The sequence below is a fragment of the Cibotium barometz genome, chromosome 24 (assembly GCF_041138505.1).
Source record: "Cibotium barometz isolate CiBa-2024 chromosome 24, ASM4113850v1, whole genome shotgun sequence".
In the NCBI taxonomy this organism is placed as follows: Eukaryota; Viridiplantae; Streptophyta; class Polypodiopsida; order Cyatheales; family Cibotiaceae; genus Cibotium; species Cibotium barometz.
The window spans coordinates 32,247,667-32,273,168 of record NC_141069.1 but is presented as its reverse complement, the minus strand read 5'-3'; the positions used below and the strand labels follow the sequence as shown (position 1 = coordinate 32,273,168).

Below are 25,502 nucleotides of genomic sequence, written 5' to 3'. Positions count from 1 at the left end.
TCTCTCGAGCATGTATTGGCCTGGATTAGCATTTGATCTGGAACTTCTTATGGGCCCGTAGTGACGGGGTGGGGGGGGGGGGGGGGGGGGGGGGGGCTGCCAGGGCCAAGGTGGCATGGAGATGATCATTTAGCCACGATGTAGAGGGGGGCTAGGAATCATTGACCCTACTATTCAGAGTCGTGCCTTGTTGGGCAAGTTGATTGTCAGAGGACTCCTTCCCTGTGGTGGCGAGCCTTGGAAGGACTTTCTCTTGGCCCGGATTTCAGCCCACACCCCGAGCCTAGGGGGCCCTTGGCCGTAGAGTCATAGATGGATCTTCACAGAGATGCGGGCTTGCGGATTCAGCCTAGCTTTTGAGGACAGATTTGCAGCCAATTTACTTTGAGCTTGGGATCACCTCAGGCAGATAGCTCCAATAGCCTCAAAGGAGCGTCTCTGGCAACCATTCGTCTGGAACCCCCTAATCCGTTTACCCAATGGCCATATGTCAAGGGCCAGACCACATGTATCATGGGGTGCGTTGAGCATGGGACGTGTCAGGTCCCTTGGAGATTGGCTTGCACACATGCAGTTACCCTCGGAGCTTCAGGAGAGAGGCCTGACAGGGATCTGGGGTAGAGACAGGCTCAACATCGACATCGACTCTACTATCCCTCAGGAGTGGCTGACGCCTACCCCACTGTGGCTAGGCGTATTTACCAGGCATGATATTCTTTTGGCAGCCCATGGAGCGGACAAGGGCAGTGGTTTGCTTACTTTTTCTATTGGTTCACGTGGTGTGATTAGAGAGATCCGAGCCCCCCTTAGAGGATTTAGTGGTTGCACCTTACAGAGGGTGAGGGTGATTGGATTTCAGGCGTAGAAGTGGCCCACCTGCCAAGGTGGCCAGGGAGAGATTTTGGTGGCTATGGATATGGGAGAGCCGACCTCTCACCCACCTCCAGTGGGACTCGAGAGAGTGGACTTAGCTTGACCTTGCCGATCGAGAGGAGACATTGGATGCCCCCTCTTTTGCATATACAACGTGGCTAGGCCGTAGGATTTAGATGCCAGAGATTGATGGCACCCCGGCAGTAGCAGTACATTGGCAGTCTCATAGGGCCTCTCTCAACGTTTTGGAAGAGGCACTGGGACAGTTTTTGGCCTCGAAAGATCACTCTCTTTCTCTGGCTCACATCACATAGGAGTTTGGCGGTTGGCACGTGTTTGGCCATCGGAGGTCGACCAGCAGCTTGCACGAGGTGTGGCCACCCTAAGGAGTCTCAGCGTCATTGCCTTTGGGACTGCCTGAAGGCTCAGCAGGTTTGGTAGCGGATTCTCTGCATCTTCACGATGGATAGGGCCTCGACCTGGATCATTTCTTGGGGCACCGTCGCTTGGGCCACAGAGGCTGAGATGGTCAGGGCTTATGAGGAGGATGGTGGGGGGCTTGCCCTTCAGGTCTCTCACCTCCGCATTTTGGGAGTACCAATCACAGCCCCATCTAGGGACCACTGGAGACCGGGCTCATGTCAGAGATGGGAGATTTGCTGTAGTATTGCAGCTTGGCACATATGGTGAGCTAGATGCAGTGAAGCCATAGAGGGTACCCACACTCTGCCTTCGGTGTCCATCAGGAGCATTTGGCTGGACATCATCCATACCCTCCACGGTCGAGAGGCTCTGACTGCATGTGGAAGCTTTCTTGAGGCTTTGGAGGCCTAACCGTTTTCTCACCGATAGAGGAGGTGATCTCACTTGGCATTACAGACCACCTGTGTGTTCCCCCCCCCCCCCCCTATGAGATAGCCTTCTCCTCACAGAGTGGCCAGCCGGAGGGGAAGTGCATCTTTCTCCACCCTTTGATTATTTGATCCCCACCTTGTACATGAGGCAAGGTTGTATCTAGCCCTTCGTGGCCCATCATGGCTATTTTTCATCAACTAATAGAAGGATTTTTTTCTCGGAATTTTTTTTTAAAGAAGTTCCTACCGGGGGCCGGGCCGTTCCGGCTCAGGTATGCTATCTATTTATTTCTTGTGGCTTCCTACTTCATACTCTCTGTTGCATATTTTAAGTGATTGTCTTTTGTTCTGGGTCCCCCATTGGTTACACCTCATTAGCATGAAATAAAAACTAAGCTCGCCTATCCATGGGGTTCTTGGAATAGGAAGACGAGCGCGTAGCCTGCTGCCCCCTGCGCCTCCCCCATCGCTGTCGCCGCCAGCCTTCCCAGCCCCCCGCCTGTCCCTGCAGCCCCTCCCCTCCCCCGCTTTCTTCCCGCCTGCCCCCCTCAGCCCCCCGCCTGCGCCGCCAGCCTTCTCAGCCCCCCGCCTTCCTCTTCCGCGCCGCCCTCTTCTCCCCCCCCCTTTGCCTTCCCTGCGCAGCCCCCCCTCGCCCTCCTGCCTCCGCCTCCCCCCCCTGTTTTCCGCCTCCTTCCTTTCTTCCCCCCCTCCTCGCGTCGTCGGCCTCTCTGCCCCCCGTCCCTGCTTCTCCCCTTCTCCCCGCCTCAGCCCCCCGTTCCCCTTTTTTCGGCGATTTCCGCGTAGTGGAGAGGTTTTTTCTTGGGTTCGTCTCTTCGATTCAGCCAGTACCTGGTCTTTTCCCTTAGGAGGACTCCATGGCAGCCTCTCCGTCAGCCCCGACCGATACAGGTCTTCGATTAGACTTCTCAGATGCAGAGCAGCAGCTTCTCGCGTCCTCCGTTTCTTCCTTGGAGGCTCTTCCTTGGTTTGCAAGGTGGTGGGTAGCCGCCCAATGCGGAGAGAGCTACGCGACCTACTGCAGGGTAGCCTCATTGGCGAGACTGCAAGAATCGTCAGCGTGGATTTTTTAGGCCGCGGCTACTACCAGGTGGAGTTCGAGTCCCCTCCAGTAGCTCAGAGGGTGCTGGCTCGGAGCCCCATTGCCCTACGCTCCTCTCGGGCGTTCTTTGCACGATGGACCCACGGTTTCGACCCATCGTCTGATCCACTGGCAGGCGCGACTGGATTCCCCATCACCGTCTGCTTTCCAGGTCTCCGAAGGGAGTACTTGCCCCTCTTGCCGTCCATAGGCAGGGCTTTCGGGCAAGTGGTGGAGGTGCCACAGACCGCGGCCTCAGTGGTTGCTCGGGCAGCAGGACTCCCGGCCATTCGTGTTGTGGTTCCGTCACCAGAGTCCCTCCCAAAGACGATCCTCCTCCCTTGTCTTTCTGGAGGACATCTGATACAGCGCGTGGAGTATTCGGGCCTCCCCGGCCAGTGTTTCATATGTCGGGAGATGGGCCATCTCGCACGCGCATGCCCCCGCAAGGGGGTTCATCCTTCACGCTATGCGGCCTCTGGACCCACTGCAGGAGACCCGAGAGGTGGCCATCCACCTCCGAGACCGGACATCCCTGGCTCGTCACAGCAGGCACCACCATCGGACGAGCAGGCTCCAGCGGAGAACGCCGCGTAGACCCAGGAGACTGGCGGCTGGCAGGAGGTTCGCCGGCGGAAACGCCCGGCCCGCAGGGACCGTCGCAGACGCCAGCAGGCAGCACAGGCTGGCGGACAGGCTGGTGGACAGGCGACTCCGGCTGGCGTACAGGCACCTACCCGCATTTATGCTCCAGTCAGGGATAGGCGGCCTGCAGGTCCCACCCCGATGGACGAGGATTCAGACTCAGTGCCCGTTGTTGAGGCCGATGGTGGAGCCTCTCACGTGGAGACACCACTCCCGCCTCCCCCCCCGGGGGGCCCCGCCCCCTCCTTGGAGCAGTTTCCTGAGGATCCCCGGCCGCTCTCTGCGACCCCCGGTTCCCCTCCCCCCCACCCGGAGAGCACTCTTTCCTCCCCCCCCTCTCCCTCTCCCCCCCCCGCCCCCCCCTCCCTCCTCCCCCTGCGGCCCTCCCTGACTCCTATCCTCTGGCAGATGCCTTTCCATCCTCCACTCGCTCTCCCCCCTCCTCGCCGCGAGCCCCCATCCCCCCTTCGGCCTCTCCAAGATATTTCGCCAGACCACCCGCTGCCCCGGGGCAGCGCAGCGGGGTAGGCCAGAGTTCAGTCCAGCGGCTGTTTCACCGCCTCTCCGGGCCGGTGGAGATGGCGATCCTAGCTTCGCCCGCCACAGAGTTCTCTCCAGCCTCCCCTGGGGGGCCCCCACGAGTGATGGGGCTACCAGTGGATTACAGTTTTTTCAGGTGCCTCCAGCTGGATGCTGGCCCATTCGAGACACTGGTCGCGCCCTTGCGAGTTTGCGTGGTGTGCCATCCCTCTCGTTCTGTGAGCAGCATGGTGGCCTTCTCCTTTCCTCTCAGCGTTGCCCCAGACACAGCATGGGACTGCAACTCTGTAGAGGAAGTTCTTCGTGACCAGATACTGGAGTTTTCTCACCACTTCAGTGACTTGGGGCTCACGGACTTATTGCAGACCCGACTACACTCAGCCCGCATGAGCCTGTTTGGTATAGGAGATTGGCGGGTGGATCCGGTCCACACATCAGTTGAGGCGGTGCTATTGATTCTCCTCCATGCCGCCCCGAGGGTGCAGCCTACCTTTCGATATTTATATGCAGAGGAGTGGTCTCACGCCTATGCTCTGGACAGGGCGAAGGCGGAGTGGAGCTGGACACAGACTCAGGTCACCCTCTTTCTGGAGAGACTCCGCACCCGGACAGACAGTGACTACTCTCCTTCCAAGCCGGCGCCCAAGACTCACAGAGTGGAGGGCAGATCATCCGGACCGGCTGAGAGGGGTGAGCCAGTGGTGGCTGCTTCACTTGCCACAGCTTATCCATGAGGATCCTCTCATGGAACATCCAGGGTCTCGGTGGACGTCGCTGCTACATTGGTCGGGGCAGACTTCGCCAGGAGATCCAGAGGGCTCTCGTTGGAGGGCCCATAGATATCCTCTTCATCCAGGAGCACCACCTTTCTGCCGGGCGTACCCGCACCTGCGGCGGGAAGATCTTGCCAGGCAGGAGTCACACTTTTTGGTCCCCGGCATATGGTCCCCAGGGGAATCAGGGCGGAGTATGCATTTCAGTCAGCGAGCAGCTTCTTTCCGAGGTTGTGGACTCTGGCACCCTGGTTCAGGGTCGCGCGCAGTGGATCATCCTTCGGGTTGGGGAAGATCGCATTGGCTTCCTCAACTTCTACGCCCCTAACGGGGCATCCGGGAGAGCTGAGTTCTGGAGCACCATTAGGCAGTCCCTCTCCTTGGCAGACCACTGGTGCCTAGGAGGGGATTGCAACATGCTGGAGGATGCAGAGGACAGGCTGGGGGGCAGCCAGGAGACCATTCATGGGCCAGAGCTCGCTGCCTGGGAGGAGCTTGTGCTACAGGTGAGAGGCCAGGATCCGTGGACCCTCCCGGAGTTTGGCAGGTTGCAGGGGAGTCTCTCTTTCTCGCGCTCGGATAGACGGGCCACAGGAGTTAACCTCTCTCGCATTGATAGGTTCTACATTGATGAGTGGGCTTGTGATAGAGGTGGCACCGTGGGCATACTTGCAGGCTCCTCGCTTTCAGACCACTTCCCAGTGCTTCTCCAGATTGAGGACCCTACGAGAGGAGAGCGGGGCCAGAGCGTCCGGATTCCAGATTGCCTCATAGAGGAGCCTGAGATCGCGATCAGAGTTGAGCAGGTCTGGCAGGAGCTGCAGTTCAGGAGAGGATCGGCAGCCAGTGATCTTGCCAGTGGCTTGCAGGAGATCAGTCGGATGCTCAGACTGGCTGCCTTGGACCGTCTGGAGGCCTTCAGAGAGCAGGAGAGGAGCCTACGGAGGAGTCTAGCATCCCTTCAGAGACTCCAGGAGAGAGATCCTCTGAGCCCCTGGATCTCAGAGCAGATGGAGACAGCCCGCACTGAGATCAGATCCATCGAGGAGAGGCGGGTGGAGTTTCGATTCCATGCTCGGGCTTCTTTTTGGACTCAGGCTGGAGACAGAGTGACTCGCGATTTCTTTGAGGCGAATGGGCCTCGATTCAGACGAGAGGGTCTCAGGCGGCTTCGCCAGGCTGATGGCCAGGTTGTGGTGGATCCCCCCAGGGTTCGGGCGATAGCCACAGATTTTTACAGGGATCTTCTCTCTGCTGAGCCAGCAGACGACAGGGTGAGAGAGGCTAGGGAGGCGGTCTGGAGCTTCACGAGACCGGTTGTGCCGGTCCATTTGCAGCACTCCCTTCTCTCCCCTTTCTCGGATACGGAACTGGAGGAGGCTCTGCAGGCATTACCTCGGGGCAAATGCCCAGGAGAGGACGGTCTCTCAGTGGCTTTCTTCCAGAGATACTGGGGCCTCCTTCATAGGGGATTCAGATTGGCACTCCAGGAGATTATGGAGACGGGAGTCATGCCGGACAGCATGGCAGAGGGGTTGATCCACTTGATCCCCAAAGAGGGAGGAGACAGACTGGAGATTAGACAGTGGAGACCGATCACCCTGCTAGGCACGGCCTACAAGGTCCTAGCTAAGGCGATCAGCAGGCGGCTTCAGCCTCACCTTCCGGACATCATCCACTCCACGCAGACAGGCTTCATCCAGGATAGGAGCATTCTGGATAACATTTTCTCTTTCTGGGAGGCTACGGCTTTGGCTAGATTTCGACAGGAGGATCTGGCGGTGCTCCTTCTCGACTTTGAGAAGGCATATGATCGGGTGGACTGGGCCTTTCTGGAAGGCACTATGGAGAGGATGGGCTTCCCCCCTCAGTGGATTCGTGGGGTCTCTGCACTCTACACTTCGGCTCATAGCCAGGTGCTGATACAGGGCGTGTGCGGAGAGAGGTTCCAGCTCTCGCGCTCGGTGCGGCAGGGGTGCCCCTTGGCGCCCTTTCTTTTTCTTTTTGTGGCGGAGGCCATGAGCACCTTCTTGACGGCACAGGATACAGGTTTGAGGGGCCTCCAGCTTCCCATCCGCACCTCGGAGGAGCTCCTAGACTCGGAGTTTGCGGATGACACTGCTATCTATCTTCAGGGAGGTGAGGAGAACCTCCGCCGCTTCGCCTCAGCCATGGACAGGTTTTGCAGAGCTTCGGGCGCTTTGATCAACTGGCACAAGTCGTGTGGGCTGTGGGTCAGTTCTATGCCCCCCCCGACTTGGAGGCCAGTTGATGGTTTTCAGTGGCTGCCCCCCAGCACTACAGTGCGTTATTTGGGATGCTATGTGGGCATTGATATATCTCCGGAGCAGCAGATAGCCCCCCTTCTTCTGAGTATTCGGAAGAAGCTTCTGTATTGGAGTACCGCTCGTTTATCTCTGGCTGGCCGAGTAGTTGTGGCCAACCAGGTTCTGCTCGCTACCATGTGGTACATCACTTCTTGCTGGGCCTTCTCTCGGGCGTGCATTGGCCAGGTGCAGAGGCTAATCAGGAACTTTCTTTGGTCCGGAGGCGACGGGCGACCCGCCAGGGCCAAGGTGGCATGGGCTGTGATCACTCAGCCGAGGGAGAGAGGCGGCCTGGGCATTGTAGATCCTATTTGCCAAAGTCGTGCTCTGCTTGGCAAGTTGGTAGTTCGTGGTCTCCTGCCAGGCGCTGAGCCGTGGAAGGAGTTTCTTGTTTCCAGGATGCTCAGCCGCACTCCTTCTCTTAGCGGCCCCTGGACCCCCAGCATCAGGTGGATCTTTACGGAGCAGCGATCCAGAGGAGTGGGCCTTGGCTTCGAGGAGCGTTTTGCAGCCAGCCTTCTGAGGGCCTGGGCGCATCTGAGGCCGTCCCTTTTCCAGACTCCCCCGGGCACCGATGAGGAACGCTTGCGGCAGCCATTGATCTGGAACCCCTTGATTCGACTTCCCAGTGGCCATATGGTTGGCTCGCGGTCTCACGTGTCGTGGGGCCCGTTGAGCTCCGGCCCGGCCCAGTCCCTAGACGACTGGATATGTTTTCAGCAGTTGCCTCCAGAGGTTCAGGAGAGGAGGCTCAGTGGGATGAGGGGCAGAGAGTTGATGAGACAGGACATTGAGGCGGCCATCCCCCGGGAGTGGCGGACCCCAGTACAGGACCCTCCACCTCCACAGTGGATGGGTGTCTTTACTCGGCATGAGATCCTTCTAGCGGTCTGCGGCACAGCGGAGAGCGTCTCCCCACTCACTTTCGAGGTGGGAGAGGGTGGCCAGCTCCAGAGGACACGACTGGATTTGGATGGGCTCCAGGGTTGTATTCTTCAGAGGGTACGGGTGGTCGGCTTTCATCAGAGGCAGTGGTATGTAGACCCCTCACCGGCCTCGATAGGGGAGGACTGCTCTTGGAGATTATGGGCGTGGGACAGCAGGCCTCTTATTCGCCTCCAGTGGGATCCAGGTGAGTGGTTTTGGCGAGATCCCTACTCGGCCCCTACCAGCCCTGCCATCCCCTTCTTTCAGTACACAGCGAGGCTGGGGCGGCGGATTCAGAGACACAGGATAGCGAGCACCTCGGCAGCGGCCGAGCATTGGCGGTGACAGGGGCTCTCTCCTGCCTTTCTTAGGGACTTCTGGCAGCGCCTTTGGGCCAGTTTCCGGCCCCGGAAGGTGACGCTTTTTCTCTGGCTCACAGCGCATAGAGGATTGGCTGTGGGGGCTTGGCTAGCTTTTGGCAGACACCCAGCGTCCTGCCCTCGGTGCGGCCATGCACAGGAGTCACAGCGGCACTGCTTATGGGATTGCCCACAGGCACAGCAGGTCTGGCAGCGCGCTCTCAGGATGGTTTTTGCAGGCTCACCAGGTGAGATGTTGGTGACGTGGGGTGCGGTGGCTTGGGCCACGGACAGCAGCCCTGCACTTGGATATGAGGACGTCCCTGGCAGTGTGACCATCCAGGTCTCTGACAGGGCGATGGCGGTGGTTCCGACACCAGACTTCTCTTCGGCAGCCTCTCAGGAGGGGGTCGGGCAGAGATGGGAGATGATCAGCAGCACGACGGCTTGGCACATATGGAGAGCCCGTTGCAGGGAGGCCATTGACCACCAGGCGACCCCTCCGGCGGAGGTCATACAGGCCCTCTGGGTGGACATCATTCACACCTTGAGAGGACACTGGGGGAAACTTCAGGGCGACTCGGATCGCATGAGAGGGCGCCGCAAGGCTTTCCTCCGCACTTGGCAGCCTGGTCCTTTCCTCACCGCCGCGAGGGACGAGGATGTCACTTGGCACTATAGACCGCCAGTTTGGCTTTTCTCACCTCCATCATGTATTACTAGGTAGCCCCCCCCCAGAGAGCGGCCAGCCACGGGGGGGAGCTCAGGTGTTCATTGTGTTTTTTATCCCTCCTTGCGAGGTGAGCTTTGTAGCCATATGGCGTTTTCTCATTAACTAATAGAAGGATCGTTTTTCCCAAAAAAAAAAAAGAAAAAAGAAAAAAAAAAGCTCGCCTATCCATGGCCATGTGTAGTTCTATTTTGATTGTAGACAATAGGTTTGGGATCCAAGGAGACTATGGATGCTTCTCGTGTTCCCTCTGAAGTGCAACAATCCTACGCCTTATAGCTCTCTCCTTGTCCAAGGCTTCATGTTTCTCAGCCGAAGCAACACTATGATAATACTGGCTGGTCCTCTCTAGGACCAAAGCAACCCTCTGTTGAGGGTCAAGATCGTCACATGACCTCCAAATCTTTCTGTGAAATCTCTGCATCCAAATAAAGAGATACAGACACGAGGGGATGCCATCTGAGTCCCCAATTCCCTAAGGCACAAAACAACTTGGCAACGATCTGATATTGTGGTGCTAGGCATGATATTAATGGTGCCTCCCCTAGCTAGGCTCTAATCATCCACATAAAGCCTATGCCAAGATACATCTATCCCCGCTTCTAGGGTTATGCCAATTGGCCTCCTTTGGAAGTCATCCTTCTATCTAGCAGATTTGCCATAGAAGGAGAGCGTGAATCTTTCCCATGAGGCTTCCTCCAAGGTGTGTGTTCTACCCTCTTGGCCACCCTTTTTGTCAGAGGACTGCTCAACCATGTTGAAATCCCCTCCGACTATCTAATGATGTGTCCGGGGGAGGAGGTTTGTGATGGTGTCCCAAAAGCCACCCTCACAGATCTCGCATTAGGTGCATAAAATTCAAGATGCCCAATTTCTAACCCTCATGCATGACCATAATCCACTGTGCCCTAGCAGTTATGATAACACCGTATCCAATAACCTGAGGCATAAATGACGTTGCAGCAGAAATGCATACACCCCCCCTCTATTCCCATCTGCCCAAGACCAATAAGTGTAGCCAGAAAAGATCTTACCAGTTTTGCCACATTGGTGCCTATCCAATTTGTGCTCCAACAAAAGCACATCCATAGTTCCACCTGTAACAAGAGGATGGAGTTAGTCCTTCATGAGGCGCTTCCTATTGCGGGCAAGAAGCCCTCGGAGGCCTTGCACATTTCATGAGACAATCCTCATGGTAAAGATGTGGTTTTGACCACGAACCTAAGCAAATGCTAAGCTGGTGTCTTTGTCTGCCTCTCATAATGCTGAAGGAGGGGGAAGTCACCCTGCACAGTCTCTGCATACATGCGCAATACATGGGCACCTTGCAAGGCATCGTGATCAGATACATCATGTTGTACATCCTGCAAAGCCTCTTGAGAGGGCGACATGTCTTGGTGTGCTTGAGAGGGCGACATGTCTTGGTGTGCGTCTTCATGATCCCCCATGTTATGTCTTGACAGGGCTAGGGTTAGGATTAGGGACATGTACTAACCCAGGGTTAGGGTTAGGGTTAACCTAGGATTAGGGCTAAGGATTAGCTGGGGCTTGTGAACCTTCCTTGTGAATGCATAAGGAGACAAGCCTATGTAAGCGAATCCTCAGATCTGGACATCCGTCCACAGCATCTACTCATCTACTGCCTCTTACCTAAGCTAGTGTAAGACTCTTGTAGAACCTGCTAACAAAGATCCAATTGCTTACTGCCAATCTAGACCTCTTTTTGCTAGCGCCCTTAGCCCACGTGTGAACCCTCGAGGTCCCCATGCCTTAGCTAAGCCTTAACCCTAGTCTTGGGTCAACCGTAACCCTAATCTTGGGTTAGCACATGTCCCTAGTCCTAACCCTAGGCTTGTCGGGACGTAACGCCCCATGCCATGTACATCTTGCGTACTGTCCAACCTCCAACAGGGAGGACTCAACAAGCTTGATGCATCATCCTTTTGCAAAGATGACTCAGCGCTTCATCACTTTGACCCAATACATCATCATTTTGCAATACATTGTGTGTGGGTGATCAAGAGCTTGTGTCCTAGCATTCTCACCACGAGGGTAGCCATAAGAGACGACTCGCCACTCCTGGCAGCTGAGACAGCCTTAGGCTATGTCGCCTGAGGTGTGCCTAGCTATAGGACAATCCCTAGCAAAGTGCCCCTACTGGTGATAAACTTGGCATTGGTCAGGCCTACCTGCAATCTCCATACAGACCGTTAGGTCCCGGAAGCAACACGAAGTCCTCAAAAAGCTCATTTTCACGGGCAAGCACCATAACCCTGAGAACAGCGTCTGCTGACGCAGTGACTACCAAGCAGCAGAGGTCAGCAAGGCAGGGATAGGGGGCACCTGTAGGACCATCCCAAAAGCTGACCCAATGGCCTCCAGCATTGGCCAATACGTGTGCGGAAGACTTGCGAATCTGAGTGTAAGAGGAAAACGGTTCCAGTCTTTGTCAACTGGGTCGAAATACTGGTAGGAAAAACGTTTTTCTCCGGCCCAATGGGAATGGGCTGCCCTTCCAACACCTCTGAGGCTGCTACCTCAGCATCAAAGTCCACTTGGAAGAAGCCTCTGAGGCTCTCTCCCAAGCAACCTTACACCATTTAAGCGGAGTGCGAAATCAGGGGGCAACACTGGAAGTACCTAATCACGGGCCTGGAGACGGGATGGATGTGACCCGGAAAATTTTGGCAATGAGGGTCATTTTGACATCTTTTTCAGTCTCTGCAAAGAGGGTTGCGAGCTTGGCTTCTGTAAAATTAATGGTTCGCCCGGCTGGGGGGGGGGGGGGGGGGGGGGGGGTGGTTGGGTGGTTGGGTGGGGGCTAAACATGGTAATCTGAGCGAGAAAGTCCGAATTGAACACAAGGAATAACTTTCCGATGCTGAGGCTAAACAGGAAAGGGAGGGGGAAGGCCCAATACCAATGCCGGGCAGCAGGCCAAGGTAGAGCAGCAGGAAGAAGAGGTGGGCAGGGGGAAGAAGGTGCAGCAGAGGGGGTGCAGGCGGGCAGAGGAGGGCACACAGAAGAGGACGAAGGCGGGCCTCAACAGTCGGGTAGCTCAGGATGAGATACGGTTAACGGCAGTAGTTTTTAGTGCTTGGTATATGCAACTTCTCGTCCCTTAGTCCAAGTAGGAGCACCAAAGTAGTTACTTGCTATCGTCACAAGAACTCTTTCTTGCCTGCTTCTTCCCAGTTATGGGAGTGACACTCTATTAATCAGTTTGGGATCTTCAAGCATGATCATAACTTGGTCTTCCCCCTTGTTACATGTTCCATGTGCTTGGAAAACTGTATGCTTTGCTGCATCTGCAAACACACACTCAACTCACGCTGAAAGTCGGGCCGCAAGGGATCCAATGCATGGTGATGGTGAGTGCAAGCAAAGAAGCTAAGGAGGTATTGCTTTGTAAAATATGGCAGTGGAAGCTATGCAATTGATCGATTTTGTACAGGTCCACTTTAACAACGCTTAATTATGTAAACAATCCTGCATGACAAGCTTGGGATGAACACATGCTACTAAGCCCTGTGCACTGATGCTTAATGTGAGTGCACTGTTGTGAGACCAGGGTCAGGGGACTAAGATCATTTGTATAAAGTGCTAGGAAAAACCCTGACCGTAGATCCACCAACCGACCTACAAATTAGGGATGATGACAGTACTGGAGAGCAGGTTGGAAGTTTTAACTGTATCATTTAACTGCCTTGTTTTGTTTATCTGCAGGAACCATTGGGCTATGTGGAGATTAGCCTAGCAGATGTTGTATCTAATAAGCGTATAAACCAGGATTATCAGCTGATCGACTCGAAGAATGGGAAAGTGCGCGTAGAGTTGCAGTGGTTGACAGGCTGATGTTCTCAGTTGTTCCAGCTGTATGGCTTCCATGAAGCTTGCTGTGTTGGGGCTTGTATTATTGTTTTGCTAAAGAAACTCCTGTATCCCAGACTACACAATTTGAAGCTGCTGCATTGCAGCTCGTAAAACACCCACTGTCCATGTGCCTGGGTATAAGTTTTCTTTGTACATTTTAACTGGTAAGGACCATTCTATCCTTTTCTATCATCCACGATCTAATCATGTAATTTGACTGTAGTTATGGCTTGTAAAGGGCACTAATGGGTTATGCAACCAGTAAGATCGAGCAATCTAAAGGAAACTCTTTGAATAATCATGTGCCTTGGGTTTTTTAGTGTAGATGAAGAAATGAGTCTTGAAGGTAGTTTTATTTAACCTTAATGGCTTGAAGGAAACTCTTTGAATAAGCATTCAATCATGTGCCTTGGGTTTTTTAGTGTAGATGAAGAAATGATTCTTGAAGGTAGTTTTATTTAACCTTAATGGCTTTCAAAGATGTATGTGAGGCCATTGCATCACCAAACATCAAAACACGAATGAGCCATTTGTGTGATGTGCAAATTTTCCAAAGTGAGGTAATGTTCAGATGGAGAGAGCTCCACTGCAATGCATCACAGCCTGCTGCATTTATCCTCAGGGTTCCCTAATTTTAGATTAGGCCCGACTAACCATGTGGTTAGCATCAAGTATGTAACATACTTCACCACCTTAGACATTTCCATGTTTGGAAATGAATTTGCGAAAGTCTAGCCACATTAGGCAATTGACTCCAAAATCAGGTTCACACTTCTAATCTTTGCACATGGTTACTTACATAGGAACCATCTTAATCACAAGCCACCGTTCCTACAAGACTATCTGAATGGATCAAAACACAAAATCAAAATCAAATCAAGGTTTTGAGGAACCCAACAACCTCTCAATCTCCTACTCCCATGGAATCAAATAACCTAAAACCGTGAAGACAATTGTGTTAACTAATCATATCACCTATCAACACCAAGATTGGGCAATCCATCGCACCTTAGAACTTTTGTGTTCTCTCAAATACACAAGCATTCCCTCGAAAAACCTGATTGCGGCAATTCCCTCGAAAAACCTGATTGCAGCGAATGCTTCCTATCAACGTAGATTGAAAAACATGTTAGGTCTGTGTTCAAACTAGAACACTACTAATGAAGACCTCTAGTGCGAGTCAATATTTGTTGATGAACATCCATGCAACGAATAATACCAAATCATGGATGGCCCTTAACCAAGCTTAGTTGCTCCTAGATATATGGCTTCAAGTTCTAAAGTCCTTGGGAAATCCGAGCTACCAAAACCCATACTAAACATAATCTAGCTATCACTAGGAGTCATGTGTCCAATGTAAGTCATAAGCAATTCCGACCAGCCCAATGGTCTCATAGTGTCCAAATGCATTAACTCAGCTCAATCAAACACTAAACTAACTCAAACACTGATTTTTGAAGTGTCCCAAAAAAACTTTGGGTTCCTTTCTCGGTCAGAATGTAAAGGTAACCGTGATGTGAAATTGCATCATGGTCTCAACTAGGATAAGTAAAACTAGTATAATCCTCCACTAAACTAGTATCACATTACCACACATTCCTGTACATTTGCCACATTAGAGGGTGCTAAAATATTTGCCTTTAAGACCAATAAAATCACACATGTGGTTTATCCTAGTGTCCATACCACCAAGATATGTCCCATATGAGTTTTATAGATCCATCAATCACCAATTTGAGGACTCCCGAGTGTTTTGCCAAGATATAATAAAATTGCCGATAACATCCAGCACACAAATGGTGTCCCCTTGGAAGAATAAATCAACCCAAGAAATTAATTGATCTCAACATCAATGATACATATTCTAAGAAAGGATATTTGGAAAATAGATGATATAGGTGTGCGACTAGATCCATTGGCTAACCGAATTGTTGTGCCTATCGGTTTCTCCCCATCACCATTCAAAACTAGCAGAACATAATAGCTTTTCCATACTAGTGAAGAAATCGTTTCATCAATCATAGATCCAATTGCAATCAACAAGCAATAGCAGTCTAATCATCAATAATCCTTAAATGTATTTCTTCCGTCTTCCTTGTAATTGATTCAAAGATTAGTGATTCTTGCCTTGCATCAAGAAACCCTACATGCAACAAATCCTAGTGTCCCATACCACCATGATACTTTAAGATCTCTTTAAAACGTATAAGCCAAAGCTAGAGTGATTAATTCTTCCTAGGCTTGGTCTTTATACAATCGAACTCCTACTTGAATGTTGGACACTTTCAAGTTAGACATCACGTCAATCGGCCCAGTAACACATTCCCAACCATCCTCTCCGTCAATCTTGGGGCTACCAAAAGTGCATAGCACTCTAAAATGACAAACCATGTCAGGCCCCAAATGGCACTATGCTTGTAGCTACTCATTGGCATGAATTACAAAAAAAAATGGCTAGCCAATTTTTGAGTATTACTACCACAGCTAAGTCCTACACAGGAATGTTATGAAGAGTAGCAGGAGTTCATCATTCCAATCAAAGGATCCATAGACAATCATAGGATAATAATAATCATAGGAAATATCAAATACTATCCAAAATAGTATCATATTACTTCTCATAAGAGAGTAAATCTCAACACAATGAAGTTCTCAATCGTATATATTGAGGAGTTTGCACCACCTGTTCCACCCTTTGTGTCTACCCATCCCGATGTACATGCCCTATCAAGGAGATCCAAAATTCCTTGATCAAAAAAGTCTTGTCAAGAAGCTCTTCTCAGCTATAATATCTGTCGTCCACAAACACTGAGACGAGACCAAGGTACAACAATGTTGTGAGATGACATACAACAAATGTACTGATCAATCATGCGAAAGATCACCCAAGCTGGGCTAAAACATATATGTGTGGTGCCAAAGGTATCGTGGAAATCAGGTAATGGTCACTCGATGTTTTGCACATTGTCGTAAAGACATCCTCCTCCTCAACATTATAACTGGTATAGATTGTATGAGAAGAAAAACCTTAAAGGACATGAGTAGGTACGTCCTTACAAGTCTTCAAGGCAATTAATTGCTTGGTAAAATATTAGGGTTACCTACCACTAGTCTCATGTCTATTGACTCATGGCACTCACATATCCATATGCAAAGCTCATATCTCCATGCTCATGGTTCACATCTCCAAGCTCATGTGTGTTGACTCACATTCACGTCTTTTTTCCCACCCACGGGATTGCGGGCTCATGTCTCCCAACCTGAGAGATGGTTTGTCACAACAAATTGCTCCTTTATTGATGAGAGGAGTAAGGAAGAGCTCTCTATGCCTAGATGGAGGCAAGCAAAGATAGCCTTTATAGTGGTTCTCTCTCATAAAAGCTGGATAGAGAAGAAGCTAATGGAAGAGGGAAACTTACCAACAAAGCTATCTAACCTGCATCCATTAATGAAGAAAAATTCAATAGCATACATGCAAGCAAGAGTTGAGAAGAGATGAGCTCAGAAGTATTCTATATTTCAAGAGAATGAATGTGTATTGCTTATTGTTAAAATTGATTTATAAACAAGTGACTAGTTTTCACACTAGGTCATCTTAAACTTAAAAATAGTCCCCCACTGGTACTAGTCTGTTAATCCATTTCTAGGGTTAACAAGAGCTACTGCCATTATCTTACATCAACGAGTCAAGGTAGATACACCAAAAGGTCATACATCCAAGATATAAAGAAATAGTGTCCAAATCTACAACTTGAACGAGCGCTTGTAATGGTCCGACGGAATACTTATGGCGATTTTCGCTTCTTCAAGAGAGTGTGGTAGCAAGTTAGAATGAAGTCCCAAGTGATTTAATTCATGGATATATTATGAGAGTAGTCGTTGTAATAGCATTAGGCCTCTTATGAGCCTAAAGTGCCCAACTGGCCAGAGTTTAAGTGAGTGTGAACACTTATGGTCATGTATATAATTGAATATCTCTCATAATACAAAAAACACTCCCATTGTGCAATAGAATCTTGCTCTTGCTAATCTCTCTCTAATCCATGCTAGTGAGTGTGTGTGAGTGAAGTGAGGTGAGAGGAGGAACAAGTACACGTAGTGCAATGTGGCGGTGTTCACACTGTTTAAGTGAGTGTGAACACTTATGGCCATGTATATAAGTGAATATCTCTCATAATACAAAGAACTCTCCCATTGTGAAATAGATTCTTGCTCTTGTTAATCTCTCTCTAATCCATGCTAGTGAGTGTGTGTGAGTGAAGTGAGGTGAAAGGAGGAGGTGAGTACACGTAGTGCAATGCGACGGTGTGATAACGCTCATCATTGAAGGCGAGGTGGAATTTCTTCTCAAGGAGTTGTGAAGCTTGGAGACCTCAAGGGTTACAAGCTCTGCCAAATGAAAAATTTCCCATGACAGTTGTGGTTCACCAAGTAATGTTCTTGTTAGATGTATTTGAGGAGGGGATTTGGGTGAGTCATAACATTTTTGGCACCGCTACGAGGGAGCCATCCCTTGGATTTTTCCATTGTTTACTCTCTAATCTATGCATTCCCATTGCCCATTGTCTTGACTAGTAGTTTCCCACGAAAAATATGTGGTTAATATGAAGATTTATGTGTGATTTTGTGAGAAATTGCTCTCTTTTTTATTGAAAGAATGATTTTTTACTTAAATGTGTTATTTTGTTAGTTTTAATCTAGTTTTTAGTGTTAGCATAGAGCGTGTTAGGTTTATTTTGCATTCTTTGCATCAAACAATGAAATGGATTGCAATTTTATGATTTTTATCTCTCTTTAGAATTAAAAATAGATCTAGAATTATTAATTTTTTTGCTTGATTTGTGTATTTTTGTTTGATTTGTATGCATTAGATTCTTAGCAAGTATTAGGGGTAGCTTAATCATTTAAAAAAATTCTCAAAAGAGAAACTAGAAAATGTGTTTTTTGGGATCAAAATCGATCATGTAAGAGATCGAAATTAGTGTTTTTGAGTGTTTTGAGAGCATTTAGATGCGTCAAAACACCTAATCATATCAATTTATTTATCAATTGGAGGAATTTTGCTCTCTTTTTCTTATTTTTGCATAAAGATAAGAGTTTAAGCTCTAATTATAGACTAATTTACACACTAGTTGATGCGCATATAGCTTATTTAGCAATTTCATGTCCTATCCAATGATGTGCTCTCAATGGTGTGAATTAATTGGTTAATTAGAGCTCTTAATTAGTCCAAAAAAGGGAAAGATTAGTGGATGGATTAATCTTTGATTAATTCTTAATCACTTTTTTCCCATAACTCATTAAGGCTAATGAGCATTGAATGAAAAGATGCCAATGAGTTGTCAATTTGTCCATTTTGGGAGTTATTTATGAAAGGTGTAAGGGGGTGTCATAAAAGTGTTCTTTTTTATTCCCACTTACCTTTTTGGCAAAAAATGCCCATATCTCTCCAATTCAAAATTTAAAAAATATTCTCTCCACAACACATGGAAGCTCGAATTTCCCTCTAGACTCAAAAAACAAATCTATGAAATACCCATTTCACATTTTCGTGAGACCCTGACTTTCACGTTCTTGAAACAGGTCTGTGCGCAAAACAAAAAACAAAATCTGTTAAATACCCATTTTATGTTTTTTGTGAAACCGTGACTTTCACGGCATGAGAAACAAGTCCGCGTAAGAAAATCGCGAAATGCTCATTTCATGTTTTCATGAAACCCTCTGTTTCACGGTGTGAGATGCATTTCATGACCTGACTTTCACGGCATGAAAACAGTTCATGGGGGGAAACTAATTTAGTGAAATACCCATTTCACGGCCTGACTTTCACGGCGTGAAACAGGGGGGCCTACTGTCACGTCAATCTCTCCAGGATTTGGTCCCTTGCCTAGCACCACCACAAGACCTAAACCTTTAGATGCGAGGTACCAACCCTTTGCAACCCCGAATTGCCCAAACCTTGGACATATTGACTAATATAGGAAGGGGGGTTGCCCAAGGACTAAATGAGGTCTTGACCACATTAGCACCCAAACCTTGGACATTTTGACCAATCTAGGAAGGGGGGTTTTCCAAGGACTAAATGAGGTCCTAACCACATTAGCACCCATACGGGGTCTCGGTGACATACAAAAACACGGCCGTATAAATTTTCAAAATCATAGGCAAATACGATGGAACGACTGCTCCTATTCAATTCATGCAAGTGTTTGAACAGACATGTGAAGCCTTTGGAAATCCAAACTACTCCACCAAGGTACATGTGTTGATACTTTGCTTATTAGTGGGAAAGGCTAGTTGATGGTTCATCACATTGATGCCTGTGCGATTAACACAAATTTCAAGACCCTGAAAATAGCCTTTATCCACGGCTTTTCAAGACAAGGTGATCAATGGAGTGCAACAAGAGAACTCTATTTGATTGAGTGAAACCAAAGTGAAACCATTAAAGTTTTTATCCTTTGGATAAAAATCCTAGACTCATAATGTGAGCCATGGGAGAAACTAAACAATGCTCAATTGAAGAGATGTTTCATGATGGGCATAAAGAAAAATATTTTACATAACTTGATCATTGTATCGAATCCGGAAACATTCGATCAATGTTGTAAAGAAGCAATACGTTTATATAACATAATGGAGGATGATATTGATATGAGAAATTCCTCATCTAAACCAAGTGAAGCATTGACTAAAGAAAATTTTCTCTCAGAATTGTCATTCTCTGAATTCTACACAGCCTTGCTTAAAAGCGTTGAACCAAACTCTCCAAGAGAGGATGAGCTCCCTCAAAACCAAGCATCCTTAATGCCTCTCAAATACCTTGTGTCCATTGCCCCCATCACTACGTCCATCCCAATCCCCAATGTGCATACCCCAGGCTTATCTTTCTGTACTACATACATTGCAAAAGCTTTGGTCACGACACACCCCAATGTTTCTATTCACCTACAATTACCTCAAAAAACGCAGCCTCCCATGTCCCAAACAAACACAGTTCAAAGGGTAGAAACTACTCAAGAAGCAGTTAAGCAAACACCACTTCAGTGTTTCTATTATCGTGGACTATGCAAAGTGGCAAATTACATAGTTTGAAATACTTCCTCCATGCCAGAATCATTGACACTTTGCAACCCATCTGTGAACGATATGGCATCGATAACATATTCCAAGATTGCCCAAGGCGTGTTGCTTCAATGCAACCTCTTGCTGAATACATCTCTTAACATATTGAGTGTGCAAAATGGAAAATTTTCCATGATACTTGATGTGCTTACACGCTTGCAAGAAAAGGCACGAGAAATAGTAAAAAAGAATGCAAAGGAACACACTTTGAAATGGGTAGAAGAGCATCTTTTGAAACAGAAATCAAAAGATGAAACAAAACTTTCTAAAACCAAGAAAAACAAGGGCCAACAAATTGTAGAAACCAAGGTTCAAATAAAGGGCACAAGAAAGGAGTCTATGAAGGACGTGACCCCAAAAGGGCCAACAAATTGTAGAAACCAAGGTTCAAATAAAGGACACAAGAAAGGAGTCTATGGACGTGACCCCAAAAGAGCCAAAAACTACAAATGATGCAGAAGTATCTACCTCAAGGGCTACCCTTCAAACCAACAAAACCCACATGTGTGACACATGATATAAAACCCTGAAAGAAAGTTCGCTCATTGTATGGGCAAACATAATGAAAACCTGGTGATCCAAACAAAGTTAGAAGATAAATCAAGTTCTAGTACGTCACTTAGTGAGGACAAAACAAGTTTTGACTCCTCACTGAGTGCACCTCATAGGCCAGTCAAGAAACTAGAACCTGCCCAACCACCTGAATTGATAATCATGATCGCATGACATACGAAAAACGCAAAAAGCAAGCTCTCATGAGAGTATGCTTAGAATTGTTGAGTGCCATATAGCATCATTGATTGTGATTGAACCTTATAATGTCAAACCTAAAAAAGCAACCAAAATACAAAAACTAGAGGAGTATCGCTTCCTCTTTCAAGAGGAAGACGTATGCTCGCAAGGTGGTAACAAAAAAAAAGGAAAAAAAACAACAACAAAAAACAAAAAGAAAAAGAAAAAAGACAAAGACAAAACAAAAAGGGAATCACACAAATGGCCTACCTAAAAATGGTAGAATATCACAAGAAACTCCCTTGCTCTGCAGGAGGTTTGCCAAAGTTTAAGGTTGATGGTATGCATAAAGTATGTGAAGCATGCTAGCTTTGTAAGCAAGCTAAACATACTTTCTTACATGAAAAGCATGTTAGAACAAGGCCAATTGATGCTATACATTCGGATGTATGGGGACTGAATAAGACTTTCATGAAGGAGAAAAGTGAGATGTTTGCTCACTTTTAGAGATTTAAAGCCTTGGTCGATAAGGAAAAAGGTACACAAATAAAACACTTGAGATTAGATGGTGGGGGAGAGTATTTCTCCAATAAGTTCAATGATTTCTTAAGAAAGCAAGAAATTAAGAGATAGTTTATAATGCACCTATACACTCTGCTAACAAAATGGTGTTGTAGAAGGGAAAAATAGGCACATTGGAGAAGTGGCACATGCCTTGATGTCTACAAAGAATATGGCATATTATTTTTGGGTTGAAGTAGTATAGTAAACCACTATTTATATTATGAACAAGACCCCCATTGTATAACACTTGAATAGAAGTTCACAACTATAAAACTAGATATGTCTCACTTGAAAGTGTTTGGATGTATTGCATATGTGTATATGAGAATAAAGTGTTTGGATGTATTGCATATGCGTATGTGAGAATAAAGTTGGATCTAAAGGTAGAGAAAGGAATCTTTATTGGTTATGCTTTGGAGTAGAAAGGTTATAGATGTTATAGCCTTATCACTTGTGAGATGCAAGATATTGCCTTTGATGAGATTAGTAGTTAATATGCACTAGTTAAAGTAGCGGAAGATGCATATGTAAGAAGTAATGAAGCTACCCACATGAAGAGCAAAAATCACAGGTGTGCTTAGTGGACCTGGAGAGTCCTCTAACACAATGGATCTAGTGTTAGTCCATGGTCAAGTACGTTGAGGACAAATATAGGTACACATGTATCACGTAAAGGGAAGGAAAAGGTAGATAAACCTTTTGCACCTAATTTGTTAGCAGGTCACTCATATGTGGATGGTAACTCTAGTGGCTTTGAGTAGAACCTTGATGAGGAGCTTGGCATTTTGTCAGTCGTCCTTGCTACTCCCTGGTATAAGGAGAACCATGGCTGTTTTGAGGACACTTGGTAGTACGCAAGTCTACGAGGGTTAGATACCCTATTTTGAATTGGTGAGAAGGACAATTGTGAGATCTTTCATTGCTATGGATGTAGCAAGGATTGGTCTTTACATTAAATGGATGTAAATAATTCTTTCTTGCATGGTGTTTGCAGGAAGAAGTACACATGATGTAGCCACCAAGTTATGAGAGTGATGCACACCTAGATTTTATGTGTAAGTTATGCAAAGCCTTGTATGGCTTGAAGAAGACTTAGGCCATAGTCGATCAGGGAGTATCTTGTTCTCTCTCTCTCTCTCCACGTCCCAACTCCTCCCTCTCTCTCTCCCTCTCAACTACTGGGCTCTTAGCTCGGTAGCTCTCTTCTCTCTCTCTCTCTCTCTCTCTCTCTCTCTCTCTCTCACACACACACACACACACACACACACACACACATAGATCCACGCAGCCCTCCCCGAGGCTCGTTCTCTCTCTCTCCGCGTCCCAACTCCTCCCTCCCTCTCTCTCCCTCTCAACTACTGGGCTCTTAACTCGGTAGCTCTCTTCTCTCTCTGTGTGTGTCTCTCTGTCCCCCCTCCCCTGTGTTGACGTGGTCATGGTTATGCCAAAGGGTTGTATCGAGAAGGAAAGTCCAAGATAGAATCACAATTGTAAGAACTGATGGGAGTGGGGTGGTGGGCGGGCATGCCCTGGAGCCTCTAAAAGTTGGATCCTCCCCCACACCCTACCACATTGTCAAAGGCAACACCCTCTTTTCCACCACCCTGATATATCAACTAGACGACCATCACTCTCTCTAGCCTCCATCTTTTTCTCTCACTCACTTGCATCTGTGTGCATCAAGTTAGCCATCCCTTTTGTTGGATTCAGTTGAGGTTAATAAAGGTGTTGTTTCCCTTGCAAAGTCGATTTCACAAGTGATGCATGCTACATCATTATAAGGGAGAGAGGTGAGTACATTGGCAGGGAGGCCCATGCCAAAGACAATAAAGGATTCCTGAGCCATAAACCCCTTTTGTATTCTATTGTGCCGAGTCATAAGGAAGAGAGCTCTCTGACTATAACGATCAAAGCATGTAGACGAGAGACCAAGTATGGAGATGGGTGGTGGGAGATGCTACTGAAGGGGATGAAGGAGAGTAACGTTGAATGTATTGGTACCTTCTTAGACCATTGGAGTGGTGATCTTTAATGCGGCTTGAAAGGGGCTAGTGTTTCTTCCCTTATCATATGGTATTTGGATATAATAGTGTGATCAAAGAATGGCAGTGATCTTTTGGTGGTGGCTCCAATAGTAGCCTACATGATGCACTGTTTCAATTAGGTGGACATGGTATAAGAGATGACGATATAAATGGTACAAGTAATCTTAAAGTGAGACGTGAGTGGTTAAGTAATGGAGATGAGGCACCTTGAACATTTGTCTATGATCAACCTCAGAGAGAAAGTGGTCGTGAACATCCTCTGATGACTATAATTTTTGGTCAATCTACTCCCTGCCATGTAACTGCCTAACCCTAAATAGTGAATTTGCAATTGTAGTTGAATAGATTGTCTGATACATCTAGTCATATATTAGAGAGATAAATGTAGAATCTTATGTATGTAATTTTTGGTTACATGGATTTCTAGAAATGAAAATGGAGATCTATTTTTAAATTGTTTTCTTTATTAACCAAGAGACGTGTTCTCTTGGGGCAACCGACTCTAGAATACTTAGAGATCAGGGCAACTGTTTTCGTTGGGTAACCCACCACGGGGTGGGGCCAGGGTTCTTTCTAGTAGTTACAAGTTAAACTTCGAAGCAAAAGTTTTTCTTCTTAATAAGATTCTCATTTTTGTTGTAATCTACCTGTCTATATTATTGTCGGCTTTCTAATCCACCTGTCTACATTATTGTCGGCTTTCTAATGCACATACACATAAACTATAGAGGATTCTACATGGAGTTCTAGGGGGATTATTAGCCATAATCTCCATGGTCAAGTGGGGACGCATATGCGATCATTACTTACACATGGGAATGTGGGTGATGCCATTATTTAATTCCATATATGTGACGTATGTTTATCGGGGATATTTTATATGTGGGATGTACCTTTTATTATATTTTCCAAGATTAATTTGTTTAATCAGTTGCAAAAGTAAGATATGCTCAGGAGTAATGTATTTAATTGGCTTTGTGTATTGACTAATATTATATGTAGGCGATGATTGAGTAGCTAACTATTTGTTAGTCTCACAGGGTGGAACATTTGTTGGACTACAATGAAATATCTTGGAAGACATGTAAACACCTATTATATATTTAGGCATTTATATTTTTGTGAAAGGCTAAGGCTTCAAACCTTTGTACATACCAATCAATATATATATACTTTTGGTAGACCCAAGACTTGATATTTTGAGGTTGCTATATTTTTCAAAGGGCTTGTACGCTCAAGGACTCAAAAGATCTTAAGCTTCATTTTTGGAGTTGGTCTTAAGAAAGCAAGCTTTAATACATTTAAATATGGATAGGTGGTACAATGGCCACAATTATCCAGAGGAGATTAAACCCAATCTTGTGTGAATAGTGATCTCTCTCTTAATTTCAAGCTTTCATATTTATTTACTTTGGTGAAAATATATTTACGTAAGGTTCATGCTTTTAATTTGCTTCAAGGCTATGGTTTGCTCTAGTTTTTGTGCTTGAGAAAAAGAATTCTTCTCCAAGTGTCATAAAGGTTCTAACAGTGGTATTAGAGATTTGGGAACCACTCAAGGAGAAAAAATTTGGAGAAAATTTCAAAACAAATTTTTTATAGGAGCTTTTGGAGCAGGGAAGCTATTTTAGTGACTTTTAAAGCCTCAACAAATCAAGAAATAATTGCATGGGAAGAGCCAAGAGGCTACAAGGCACTCTCAAAGACACACGTGAATTGGAAAGGTCAAATTACATGATTTTGGGGTCATTTGGACAAAACAAAAGTAAAGAGGTTTTGGATCATTGGGTAAAGCCTTCCTCACCACCTTCAAAAACCATCTTCAAGCTAAAAACCACCTTTTTATTACTTGTCAAAGAGGTCAGAGACCATTGATGCAATTAGCAAGGAGTAAACCTCATCTTCCTCTTCTCATAATTATTAAAGCATCAAAATTGGGATTCGAGCAAAATCAACGGCACACGGGCGATTTCTTCCAAAGCTTTTCTTCAAAAATACTTCTTGGATGGTTTCGTGCTGCTACCAACTTGGTTTCT

At 47.3% G+C, this 25,502-nt stretch overlaps 1 protein-coding gene across 1 annotated transcript in view; it reads left to right on the top strand.

Annotated features, from left to right (window-relative positions):
* The window catches only part of LOC147625196 (synaptotagmin-2-like), a 51,609-nt gene extending 38,311 nt beyond the window's left edge, over positions 1–13,298 (top strand). Inside the window, exon 12 of the mRNA XM_086818460.1 lies at positions 12,854–13,298. Within this exon, the coding sequence (XP_086674586.1) occupies positions 12,854–12,982 (129 nt within the window). The 3' untranslated portion in view covers positions 12,983–13,298. The remainder of the gene's footprint in view (positions 1–12,853) is intronic.
* The last annotated feature ends 12,204 nt before the right edge of the window (positions 13,299–25,502 follow it).